Raw genomic sequence first — 12,846 nt, 5'->3', positions numbered from 1 at the left:
AAGCAATGACATTAAGATACTCACATCTAGCAGGTCCTGGAAGTACTTCTTTTTCTCCCATGGCAAAAAGCCTTGGTAACTTCCAGCATAGGACTGTAATTTTCTTCCCACTGGCCTCTCTTTTACATCTGTATCTACCTGTACATGCCCTTTTCCTCCTTCCATTCCTTGTGCTTCTTCTCTAGTATCTAAATTCACAGTATGTTTTGATTTCTGGGTTTCCCTTAATATGAGCGCATTCAGTACTTTTTCTCGAGTTTCACTTTTATTTCCCATGGCCTGGGAGAGAAGTGTGGATTTAGGCTTTACTTTATATATAGGTTGGTTTGTGTTCACTGTTACAACAGTTCCTTTTGTTCCTTTAAGTCTTGAAGGAACTTCTTCATTTGCTTTTATTGTTTTTATTTTACTATTGTTTACATCTTTAGAAGGCTTCTGCCAGCTGGCATAGTTCTTCTGATCTTCTGAACGATTACGCACTACCTTCTTTTCCAGGTCTATGCTACTCTTTACTGTAGTTAAGAACTGGAAAGGTCTCAGGAGAGCAGCCTTGGATAGGTTAAATCCTTTCTGAGTGATATCACCATTTAATAGTTTTAAGTCCAGTTTCTGCAATGCTAGTTGAACATCTTCAGGAAGGAGAGACATGTTTACTGATGGTATTAGCACCTCTTCATGTAGAGCCTCTTTTGTGCCATTTCGACGTCTCCTCACTCTTGGAAAGCGTTTTTCTTCCGGAATATCTTCAAATATCATTTCAGCTTCTGGTATTGAAGTTACAGTTTTAAAATCAGAGTTCAATTTTTGTGTGGAAGTTGTGTTTGGTTTTGGTTCCTCTCTAGTATCAGCTTCAATAGCTACCTGCATTTTAAATTCTTCATCATTTTTATTTAGAAATGTAAGGTTAAAATAGATCACAGTTGTATTCATGCCACTATGCATTATGAGGTGGATAGTCTTCCATTTGTTAGCAACTGAAGCATGTCGGATAATTGGATTATCACTATACGAACCCTCAATTCCTTTCTTGGCTATTTCACTGAAGCTGAAGTAGGGCAGACATTCACCTTTGGGAATAACATAGTAGGTCTGATTAAGCTGAAGCGTCACCTTGTACATCTCTTCAAAGTGATCTAGGAAAAAAACAAGAAGCAAATTTCTGTCAATTTGCACTCTGACATAAGCTTTCAGTCTTTTGGGTTGTTGTTTTTTGTTTTGTTTTTTTTTTTTTAAGTGTAATATCCCAGCTAGATTCACTACATTAGGAGGGAGACAGCTTTGTGAAAGAACACTTGCTGTAGCCTCCATTTTCTTGCTCACCTAGCTTTAATAATGACTGACTAGAACATACTTGAATATATAAAGCTGCCAGACATTCCAGCGATAATTCTAAAAGCCAGTATAATTTATCCCTCTTTCAGTCTCCACCTGAAGAGCTTAAGTGGCTCATTATCACACATCACTTAAATTTATGTATCAGTTGTAAGTAACATGCCCATACTTTTTGCCATAGATTACATGCCCATAGTTTTTTGCCACATTTTAGTAGATGAATGTTACAACAGCTGGATTTCACTGCTGCACTGCATCTCCGAGGCTTCCAAAATCAGACAGGTTGAAATGAACTTCTCCTTCCCATAACACAAAACAGGTTATCAGTAACTCTCACATGAACAAAACCTCACTGCCATCAACAGAGCTGCCAGTAACTGATTTGCCTGAGCTGAGATGCAAGGGAGCCTCCAGTCTTCCAAAAAGGCCAAGTTTTTTAATTTCTGTTCCCTTACCTATACCTGACAGCATTCTCAATCACTTCATTCACTCTTCCCAGACTTTTGTAACAAAATAAGCTTCAGATAACTTCACAGGTTACTGAAAGTAGTCTTTGGCAAGAGCCGAGGCCAGAACTCACACTGTCAGCAAAGAGGTTCTTAACTTCTTAACCACTACAGGCATCAAGTCATCTGTCCTTACTCAAGTAAACACTGTTTGCATAGCTGAAATGTAATTTCTCTGTTTAAAATGTAAGACTCTTAAGGCAAAGAGTTTGGTGCTTGCTGCTCCATAAAGTATCAAACACCCTACCTATGCTTGGTAGCTGTTTTATTAACTAAAGCAGTATATAATATTGATTCAGTTTGGGATTAGTGAATTTAAGAAGCATCTGACTTTTCAGCTGCTAGCAGGTTTTTTCCATGATGCTGTATGAGATTACTCTTGGATTGGGCTAAGTTATGATGAACAAAAAAGGTCATGCAATTCAAGAGAATCCCTACAGCAAGTTCATCAGAAATGTGTAATACCTACCCTGGCCACAGTCACCAGCATCAAATCCACAGGAGAGGACATTGCAGGCCTGATCACAGAACTTGTCTGCTAGCCAGGAATTAGCACAGCCCTGGTTACAGTATGAAACACCACTTATGCCTGCACCAAACTGCCACGGTGGTCCATTCCCGATACCTCCAACTGCACCTGCACCAGCAACATAGCGACTACCACCACTGTTACCTACAGGGAAAGAAGAAAGAAAAAAAAAAAAAGAGAAGCCCAGTCATTTGAGATCTTTATTCCTGAAGAAAGGCACATTTTAAGCCAATGTTAAAGCTAGACTGAAGTCAACAATCTTATTTATCACCAGGGAAATTAAAATGGGGCAAATGCTAACTAGACCTCTCTCAGTTACCATAGAATCTATAGTAAGCACCATCTCACTGTAGAAGTTTAGGAACCAACTTAAAATTGCAAGAAAATCTTCAACATATTTTCTCTTAACTTCAAAGAGGCGGGAAGGAAACTGATTTATTATTTCTTGTGTTTGCAGTCTTGACCTTACAGCCCCCAACAGAGGTATCATTTTCTCACTCCATAAGTACCACTTCATTTTCCTACCTCGCAGTCCTGAAAATCTGATCTAGAAACTAATAGCGCAGCTTCACGGACCTGTTACTATTTGGATTCTGAGTTCAAATACTACATAATATTGTGTGTATATACATATATATATATTATACTTTTTTTATTTTTAATTTAAAAATCTTTTTTCTCAGGTAGTCAAACTTGGTAACCAAGGAAAGATTTTATATGCCCTACTATTTGCTGTCGTTTTCCATAGACATTTGTAGCTTGCAAGAAACAACGGTTTCATCTGTAAGCCAACTTTATTATTACTATTAAGGGAAGCAAATTTGCAGTTACAGAATGACAAATTACAGAATTATTTATGTAAGAAAAAACAAACAGTTCACTTTTCTAAATTTAACATTACCGCCTTACCAATGCAATCACCTCCATCCCAATCACATGCTGAGTTATTACAGGCTTTATCACAGTAACCATCTTTAATCCATGAGCCAGGACATCCCTCAGCACAGTTTGGCACAGGCCAAGTCAAGTAAACCTGGAACAACATTACAGTCTGAGACGGGGATTGGCAAATAGAAGTCAGCTGAGCTTGTTTCTTGGAATACAGATGCTTAAAATAACTCCTGCCAGTGCCTTAAGTATTCACAAAGCTTTACAAATAGCATTTAAACACTATCACCTGTGCAATAAATGTTCTCTCTTTCAAGCACAAGGAAAAACTGAAAAATTCCCAAGGCCATACAGCAAGGCAGCGATGGCCAGAAACAGAAAGCAGGACTTCCCAGATGTACTTCCACAAACGTATTCCAGTGAAAATAATATTTTATCTTTTGTCAGGTAAGAAGGGTGAACTTAAACTCTGAAATAGCTTTGCAGTCCACTTGTTCTCCTGACTCAAAATGTTTCTTCATTACAAACCAGTCATGAGATTAGCAGCACATGTTGAACATAATCCCTGAAGCATCTGGCCCTCTATGACTTAAATAATTCTAAGAATTAGTCAAGATAAAAAAAAAAAAGCGTGGGGGTGTATTTTCAACTGGGGAGGCATTAGAAACCACACATGCTTTCCTTCAGGCCTTATTGTTCCAAGATTTTAGCAGCACGTTTCCTACTGAAACACTTGCTGATCAGGTTATCACAAACAACACTGCATCTAAGCTGACTTTATCATAACTCAGAGGAATAACTGAAGAACAACAAAAATGCAGTAACAATATGATTTTGCAATTATATGCACACAGAAGGATTTAAAATTATCAAAATCCTCATAATGTCCTCAACTACTGAAACAGTAATTTTAGGGTAGCTTAAACTAATTTCGTACAGCCTTTCTGTGTGTGTGCACAAGTGTCTACTGCATGAGTTAATTCCATGGTCTCTAGCATCTTGTGTACTTATTGCTTTAATACAAATAATAAATATAAATCTGATTTTTTGATCCATGTCACTCTTGTAGATCAAGTTCATGGATGAAAATTCTGCTAGCAACCAGAGTCTTTATGCACAACTATTATTAATGTTTCCTCAGCTGAACTCCAGTTTTTGATAAAGCGTCTGTTGGAAAACTAAGTTACTTGATGTTCATGAACATGCAACAATATATCTTTTAGTAAATAGCTATGTATATTATTATATTTAGATTGGGCAAAGATATTTGGGTGTCTGGAACAGAGGTAATTAATGGTAAATTTAAATATTAGACAAGTCTGAATGCCATCTGTCCTCTGTGTTCCCACAGAAGAACTGATTCTGTTTTGCTTTGAGTATTTCCCACTAAAAGAATTTACAAGGGAGGGAAGACTGACAGCTGCCAAACACCACAGTGCTTCAACAGAAAGTGGCAGAATTAGAGAACACCACTGAAACTAAAGCATGAAGCCTGACAGAGAAACCATTATACCAACAGAAACCTGTGAGCGTATATGGAAAAAAAGTGATTCTTCAACCCACACATACAGAAAGAGACAGAGCCTCCCCACCCTGCGTTTTTGCTAACAATTGTCTAGTTAAGAACAACAAATCTTTAGAGGTAAAAGGAGAAGGGGGGAAAGAAAGGGAAATCTTATATTTGATCTCCCTTTCAAAGTAGCATTTCTTTGATTTCCTTGATTTGCATTATATTACATTGCCATAGAAAAATTGTACATCTGCTTCTGGGGAAATAAAAAATCCTTTGATAATGGCTTACCTTCTGACCTTTAGAGTGACTGTAAAAATCATCAGGCCAAACATCTTTCCCAAACATAACATCATCATTGAGATAAATAAACTTCTGAGAGAGGCCACTGATACGATGAATGTGACTTTCAATAGCTGGTGAACTGAAGGTAGGCAAGTGACTCACATTCTGAAAGATTTCCTAAAACAAAGAAGCCCCAACAACACAAAGCAGTTTCAGAAGGGAAAAATATATGAAAAAGCCCAAACCATAAAAGGCCAGGCACATCAGATACATGACACTTCCCTACTAAAAAAATGATAAAAATTTCTTAGACAAGAAAAGATATGAAGGACAGAAAGAAAAGTGAGAATATTTTAGCAAAAAGTAAAACTTTGCTATTCATTTTCCCCACACAAAACCATTTTCAGGTCTGCTGCTTAACTAAGAAACTGCACCTGGTTCAATGCAAAAAAACAAACTCCTCTTCCACCATGTACTGGCTCAGCCCAGTGTACACATATTTATAATTCTCATATGGTACAGCCTGCACAAAATTTCAAGCAAGTTGAATGTGTTCCAGCATTCAGCATGTCAGGATTCTTTCATCTCTTTTGAGTAACTTCAGAAGCAGACAGCAACAGAAGTTGAATCAGTATCTTGTTACCCCTTAGGTTGCTCAGTGCTCCTATCCATATCCAGATACCAAAATTACTCTCAAATTGTAGTAAGAAGCTATTATTTTTGTTTCACCTACTCAGAAAGCACAAAGGATTCTCTTTCTCTTTTTAAATAAGATTTTTAGGATACGTAGCTACTTTTTTGCAGCCATCGTCTTAGCCCTATTAATTGCAATTCATCCTGTCTCAGCGCAAGCTTACTAGGTTATTACTGGTACTGAGAGAATGTTTATGGATTCAGATTATGTCTTCTTCTCTTGAGTGTTTTCAGAAACAGACTTTATAAGGAAATTAGACATGGGTGTACATTAGCTAAAGTCTCAGTATTTGGAAAAGTGGACTAAACAAAGACTTGATATATATTCAGTTATCTGCTTAGCCAAAACACAAAGACATACTGGAGTTTAAGAAAATATGGATGAAATGGGGAAGTAATGGTCACTTCTTCCAAATAAATGCAATCCTTGGCTGAAAGAGGATAACTGCATTCCAAAGCAATCACGGAATCTTTACTAGTGGCACTTTTATGCTGGTTTTTTTGTTGAGGGTTTTGGTGGGGTTTTTTGTTTGTGGGTTGTGGTTTTTTTGTTGTTGTTGTTTGGGTTTTACCTGGTGTGTCACTATGGTTATTCGAGGATTATCCAGGTTAAGCCAGGAAGGAATCTGCCCATTAGTGACAATGAAAATACGTCGCACCCAAGGGGCATGCCTCTCTATTGATCGTAAGGAGTATCTCAGCTCTTCATTATCTTCAAAACGGCTGGCAGAAACATCTTCATCCTGTTTAGACTATAAAAAGAGAAAATCCTTTCTTAGATTTTTAAATAGAATATTCAAGCTCTGATCCAGCTAGGTAACAACAGTGTGCTTTGACATATGGGGGCATAAGCATCTGAGAACTTAAGACATTTGAAAGTACAAAGTACATTGACCAAATGCCATTATTCTTTTAAAGGATCATATTCTTCCAAATTACCAAGGCAAACAACACAATCTTCTGACATCAATGACTGGCCACCTAGTGTCATTAGGATATCTGCTGACTACACTGTAAGATGACAGTGTCTTGTGTGATCCCTGGTCTCGAAGAAAGAACCCCAGGAAAAATCCCACACCCTCCTGTTTTATTTCTTTCCCGAGATTATTAGTCTCTATTTCCTGACCTTAACCAAAAGCCAAGATGCATTTTGAATCAGTAACATCACCTTTCAGAAATCCAGTTTTAAGAGGCTGAAGCCTTCCAAGAACATAGCATCATAAGCCATATATAAATGTCACCTAATATAGATACAGTGAAAGTGTCAAGATGTAGCAGCTCTTCAATCATCCCCCACTCTTATTTTAAAGACTTTAAGCAGGAGAAAATTAACAAAACTTAGCCTAACAGTCACTATGAAATAACTAAATGTTTCCATGTGTTTTTATTAAAAAGAAAATGTTTAATTAGAAACTCATCCGGTAAATAACAAAATTAGGTTACATGACACTGTATCATCTGTTTCTTCTCCCATTTATGAGAACTTAATGGCCTCTTCTAAAAACAATTAAGGCTGCCTAAAAAGAACATTTCTAACAGAAGTATGACCAACTGAAACAGGAAACTCAAGAAAAATTTGAACATTTAACAATTACCATTTTCACTGCAGATTCTACACACTGTAAATAAGTCTTCTCCTTTCTAGTATGTACAGTAACACAGCTTACGTGTTCTCAAAAATCATAACTGAAAACATCTCAGCAACACCAGCGTCCATTGGCTAAGTACCCATTTACAAAATAATGCATAATTTCAACATGGAGAAGTATAAAGTTTGAGTTCAGGGTTTGTATTAAGAAGGAAAGCTCTGCAAAAGTCAGGTTCACAGGATACAAAGACAGACTGAAGGTTTTACTGGAGAAGGCACATTTAGTTTACTCATGCCACTTGACATTTACTATGAATTTAATATTCTAGGAGGAGGAGAGAAAAACAAACAGATTTTACAAGATCTTATCTTCAAACAGACACCTTGTTATTTTCTTTCCTGTTGCTAAACTAAAAATCCTTGCTTGTGTCAAACGTATGCAAAGTAAACCTTTCATTACAAACATCTGCATTCTAGGTCTTCAAAATTTTTGTAAGAGAAGAAATTAGCATTTACTTAGCACATACTATGCTGCAAAGCAAAAAAAAATTAAAAAAATAGAAAGCTTAAGAAACGTATCAGGAAGGAGATACCATGTTTTTTAATAAAGCCTCCCCTCCCCCCGAAGAATACTTATCTGCCAGTCACTATCAGTTAAGCTTTTCAGGACTTGACAGCACGTAACTTTATTAGAGCAAAGGGCAAAATTTTTCAGTTAGTGGAGAACATGAAAATTTCAATTAAACATCACCCTGTTCAATCCTCCTCCTTCCTTGATTTCAGAATTTGAAGCGTTCTTGTAAAGTTTTCTTACAACATAATAAATACTGGATTCTTAAAACTTCCAAGCTTCTGGAAGAAATCCCATGTCCCTTGTCATTGACTAGTTAGCCTCTACTTGCAGTTTTTAAATAACACCTTCACATGCTGTAACAGAATTTACCTACCTGGCTGACAGAGCTGAGGTCCCACAGTAAATAAGCAGGATTAAGCATTAGTTCTTTTCCATCTATAGTCATGTTCTTCTTTGCTTGCTTGCTCAGTTCTTGGAAACCTTTAGGGTTATTCAGTTGCAAGAGAGCCACACTGGCTTCTGAATAGAGCTGCAACTATACAAGCAGAGAAAATAATTTCTGGCACGGACTACAGAAGCACTCTGTTTACCTCTTTGCAGTCTTTGTCAATTCCATCTTTTAGTCATATTTTTCTTACTAGAGTTACTAATGAGAACAACCGGAAAACACTGTTTTTAAAGAATTACAGTTTTGTAAGAACACAAAAGGGGGCAGTCAAATGGAAAATTAAAAACATTTAAAGATACAGAACATTTCTAGATGTTTAATTTCCATTTTCCAAAGAATTATTATTTTTTTTTTTACACAATGATCCAGCAACAGTAAATCTGTCCATATTTAAATATTTCTGGAGTGAGTAGTGAAGTCCCCAGCCATTCCCCCAACCCCCAATAACAGAAATCATATTTTATTACAATTTCATTATATGACTAAAGGAATCATACTTTTTTTCAGTCTTAAGTAATGCTCTTCTCAGAAAATTAAGGCCACTAATTCATCATTGCTGTCAGGAGCATGAAATTTTCAGAATGGTTTGGAGATCAACCTACAGCTCAGAAACCCGAGACACAAAGGGCTCCAGAACTAATCCATGTGGGTCTCCAAGTCCTGAAGGATGGTTGCCAATATGCTGTTAAGGTCATTTCTTACTTGTGGACTGTTTGATCTGTTTGCTGTTTTTATCTCTTGCCACGAGTAAGCCTGTGTATCAGATTTCATAATGCACAGGATAAGACGGGGCTTGCACTACATACCCTCTTTTAACAGCTAGTATAGCTTACAAATTATAAGGCACCAAAACATTTCACTTGAAATATAGCATAACCCAGTAAAACACAGTGTTTACTGTATCAAGTAGTGTAAGCAGACACAAACAACCTAAATGCAGGACTGCACTTTGATTCTCCAAACGCATACATTCAACAGTCAGATTGAGAATAAATGCAGTCAACCATCAGTGTTTATTAGATGCTATGTTTATTTTTTATTCCTTCATGCAACAAAAGACAAATAACCAAGTCTACTAGATTTTCAGTTGCATAAGATCTAAAATGCGATTCATAAGTTCATGAAATTTGAATACTGTCATGTTCAAAACCAGCAAAACCATCAGTTTATCTCATAATACTCTTTATTTCTTTTTCTTTAAATCTGCACTTTCTGCTAATTTTCAAACAACAGTTGTCCCAGAGTTAGCACGCCTTCCCTTAGCAAGACCAGCTGTCCCACTTGTGACATTTTAAAGCTGTTGATGCTTTGACTCATATGCTATTTGAGATCCTTCAATCTGACTTATGAGGCCTGCCATTAGAAAAATCTGATAAATCCCAGACCTTCCAGGGAATCATCTGAACCTACGTGTGGAAAGGATGGCTTCAGTAGCTAAATGGCTGAGGTATAGTTACGGACTGCAGCTAGCAACCTCCAAAAATATCAGTATCAGAATGCTACAGATTGCAAAGCTGCCATCAGCGGGTATGTGCTTTATTTAGGAATACAACAGTGTCACACAGTCCCTCAGAATCTATCATTTAAAACACACGTATAAAAAACACTACCATTCTAGAGCTTTGAAAGTATTTAAGAACATGTAATTTCTCTTTGACATGTTTCCACAAAACTTGACAAAATAGGTACCTGTACTACAGATTCCTAACTAAATTTAGTGCAAAAGCTTCCCCTTTCTCCCTGCTAACAAAGTATATATGCTCTAGGTTTTTAAATATGTAACAGTTCAAGCACAAACACAAAGTAGTGGACAAATGTGCTCCACTGCTCAGCACTTAAGATAACCCCTGCACTGAATAGATTCTTTTTATTATCTATGGTTTTTTCCACCAAAATCTTTCTTTAAGGAACAAGCCTTTTCATAAGCAGAGCTATCAATAAAATTAGATTTCAGTGAAGTTATCTGGTGACACAACTAACTAGATTCTAATGAATTGCAAGCTCTGCTTTAAACATTTCGTTGCTGGTATATTCAAAATGGAATTCTTCCATGGCAGATTTTCTAATGTCTCACAGATATTAGCCTCCTCACAGTGAGAATGCAATTTCCCTTGAAATATTTATTACCTTCTAGAAAATATTTTCATCCAGCCAAAACAGGTCAGTATATCCAAAGGTATTATGAATATAGAACAGAAAAATAAAAAAAAGCAGATCGATGCACAAGTTTCAGTATGATCAGGCAACCTTCTGCTTCCAACACAAGCAGGCTGAAAAGACAGTGCAGGCACAGGCCCAGGCTGAACAATAATAGTTTTCTTCAGAAATTTAGATAAGGGGAGAAAGGAAAAGTGAAAAGAAAATAATTCAATAGCTCTTCACATACAGGTATAACGTAACATTTTTATGGCCTTTAAAGAAATATGGCTTAGTAGCAGGGAGCTGCACAACCAGAGTAACACCTCCATCTAGTGGCTTAAGAATGCACCATTAAGAAAGCATGGAAAATAAAAAGCAGCCAAATATAATTTTTAACCACATCTGTCATAACACACACAATATAGAACAACAAATGTGATTAACAGACACACTGCTGCTTCCTTTCATCTGGAAATAAACTTCCATATCATTACATTAGAGCACAGGACGTAAGTACAAAAATTCAATAGACCATAACATGCATAATTCACCTTGGAAATTGATTCATTATATATTTAATCTTCACAATTTAACACCCTCTTGTTGAGCTCAGCTGCTTTTCTCAGAGATTTTTAGAAGAAACAACTGGCCCAGATGTCAGACCAATTTTTTGTCCTCTGCATTTAGAAGTTATTTCAATCAAACTAAAGCAATCCAATTAAAACAACATCATCAACATTCAACACATCAACAGCTACTTTCTTCCCTTTCTCACCTTTCTTCCCTCCTAATAGCATCATTGTTGAGGTTTTTTTTTACTATTATTTCTTTACTTCCAGCATTATGGTAAGAAACAGCCACTTAGAGCATGCAAACACCCATTAGGCATCAGGAGGTGGTTATGAGACATGAGTGTAGCCTGAGCTTGGATGCAACTCTCTTCCTCTTGACATCTCACATCACTTCACAAATCTCAGATTCCAGAAGTGATAACAGAGGAATTGCTGCAAATTTCAGTGGAGGCTGTAAACAACCAGCCTTTTATCTACTTGACTGTAGCATTAACCTAGTGTAAATCTCTTTGGCAAAGAGAAAACCACACTTAATTATGTTTACCGTAACTGCATACCTACAACATCCACTGAATGAAGAACTGATTCTGAGCTAGGATCTTGGTAAAGGTTTCTACAGAAGTGACCTCATCCACACTTCATACATAAAAATTTTTAATCCTTGCAAATAAAACATTTCTTATGTTCATATACATGTATTCCATTGTAGGTGTAATATAAATTAATTGCTGCTATCAAGAGTAGAGAATGGGTTGGGGAAGAATCCAGTGCTATGACCAATAATCCCAATTTAATTGTTCTAAGCATCCACTAACAGGAAAAGAAACACAGAGAACATTGATGACTGAATAGAGAAACTGCAGAATGCTGTGGATACCTAATGAAAAAAAAAGTGTTTATACAGAGTTTCTCTCTATAAATGATATGCCTAATCATATTGCGGAAGAGGAGCTCTTAGGAACAGATAATGAGTTGATCGCAGTGGCAATCTTTACACAAAGATAAGAACACACCATGAAAAGAGAACTTGTACAAAGTTTTTTAACCAACTGGATGACACATGACTGACTGGCAACAAACTAAAAAACACAACCAAGACAGGGTAAGGAAAAATCATGTAGAAAGATAATAGGAAAAGGATGTTGCTTCCAAAAAAAGGGGGTACTATGGATAAGAAAAACTGATTCAAGTCAAAATCAGGGGAAAAAAGAAGAGTATAAAGCAATGTCTGCTAAGGGATAGAAAAATAAATTCCAAATATTGTTTGAGTGGGGAACATTCTTCACAACTACATTACTATGAGACCTTATACCTATGATGTTCAGCCAGAGAACAAACATTGCCTAGGATGTTGCTCTGATATATTCCCAGAAGAGAAAGCAAACTGATTTTCTCTCCCACCAAATAATCTCTGAATTGATAAAGGCAATATTATTTCAGATACCAATTCGGTAATAAATGAGAATGTTACAGAAGAGCTGCTCCTAGAATATAACCCTAGGTTAGGAAAACATAGGCTAATTGATTTTTAATTGCAACAGAAAAAAAAAAATTAAGGAACATCTTGTTCCTAAATTTCTTAAATGCTAAAGGGCAAGCTTAATAAATGAAAAGAGGTGGTAATTGAAGTCAAAGGTATTCTGAGCAATTCAGCTCCACTAAGTCAATTATGTTAAAACTACCCATAACCTGTAACTTAAGCTGTGGTAAGGAAATATAAAAGGCTCCAAAAGCAAATGGATGACTGCACTCAAAGATTCTTCAGATGGCTCAAAGTCAGGA

The 12,846-nt window shown here is 36.6% G+C and overlaps 1 protein-coding gene across 3 annotated transcripts in view; it reads right to left on the bottom strand.

The window, feature by feature from the left end:
- Positions 1 to 12,846, bottom strand: part of GNPTAB (N-acetylglucosamine-1-phosphate transferase subunits alpha and beta) — a 43,471-nt gene that overhangs the window by 13,844 nt on the left and 16,781 nt on the right. For all 3 annotated transcript variants that reach the window (XM_065680540.1, XM_065680549.1, XM_065680558.1), the window contains 6 exons: positions 8,279 to 8,440; positions 6,316 to 6,495; positions 5,057 to 5,227; positions 3,277 to 3,400; positions 2,308 to 2,511; positions 25 to 1,133 (listed from right to left, as the gene is read on the bottom strand). In XM_065680540.1, coding sequence (XP_065536612.1) covers positions 25 to 1,133; positions 2,308 to 2,511; positions 3,277 to 3,400; positions 5,057 to 5,227; positions 6,316 to 6,495; positions 8,279 to 8,440 — 1,950 coding nt within the window. The remainder of the gene's footprint in view (positions 1 to 24; positions 1,134 to 2,307; positions 2,512 to 3,276; positions 3,401 to 5,056; positions 5,228 to 6,315; positions 6,496 to 8,278; positions 8,441 to 12,846) is intronic.

Source organism: Lathamus discolor, chromosome 1, assembly GCF_037157495.1.
Source record: "Lathamus discolor isolate bLatDis1 chromosome 1, bLatDis1.hap1, whole genome shotgun sequence".
NCBI classification, from domain to species: Eukaryota; Metazoa; Chordata; class Aves; order Psittaciformes; family Psittacidae; genus Lathamus; species Lathamus discolor.
The sequence above is the reverse complement of the archived record's forward strand: the minus strand, read 5'-3'. Positions and strand labels throughout refer to the sequence as shown.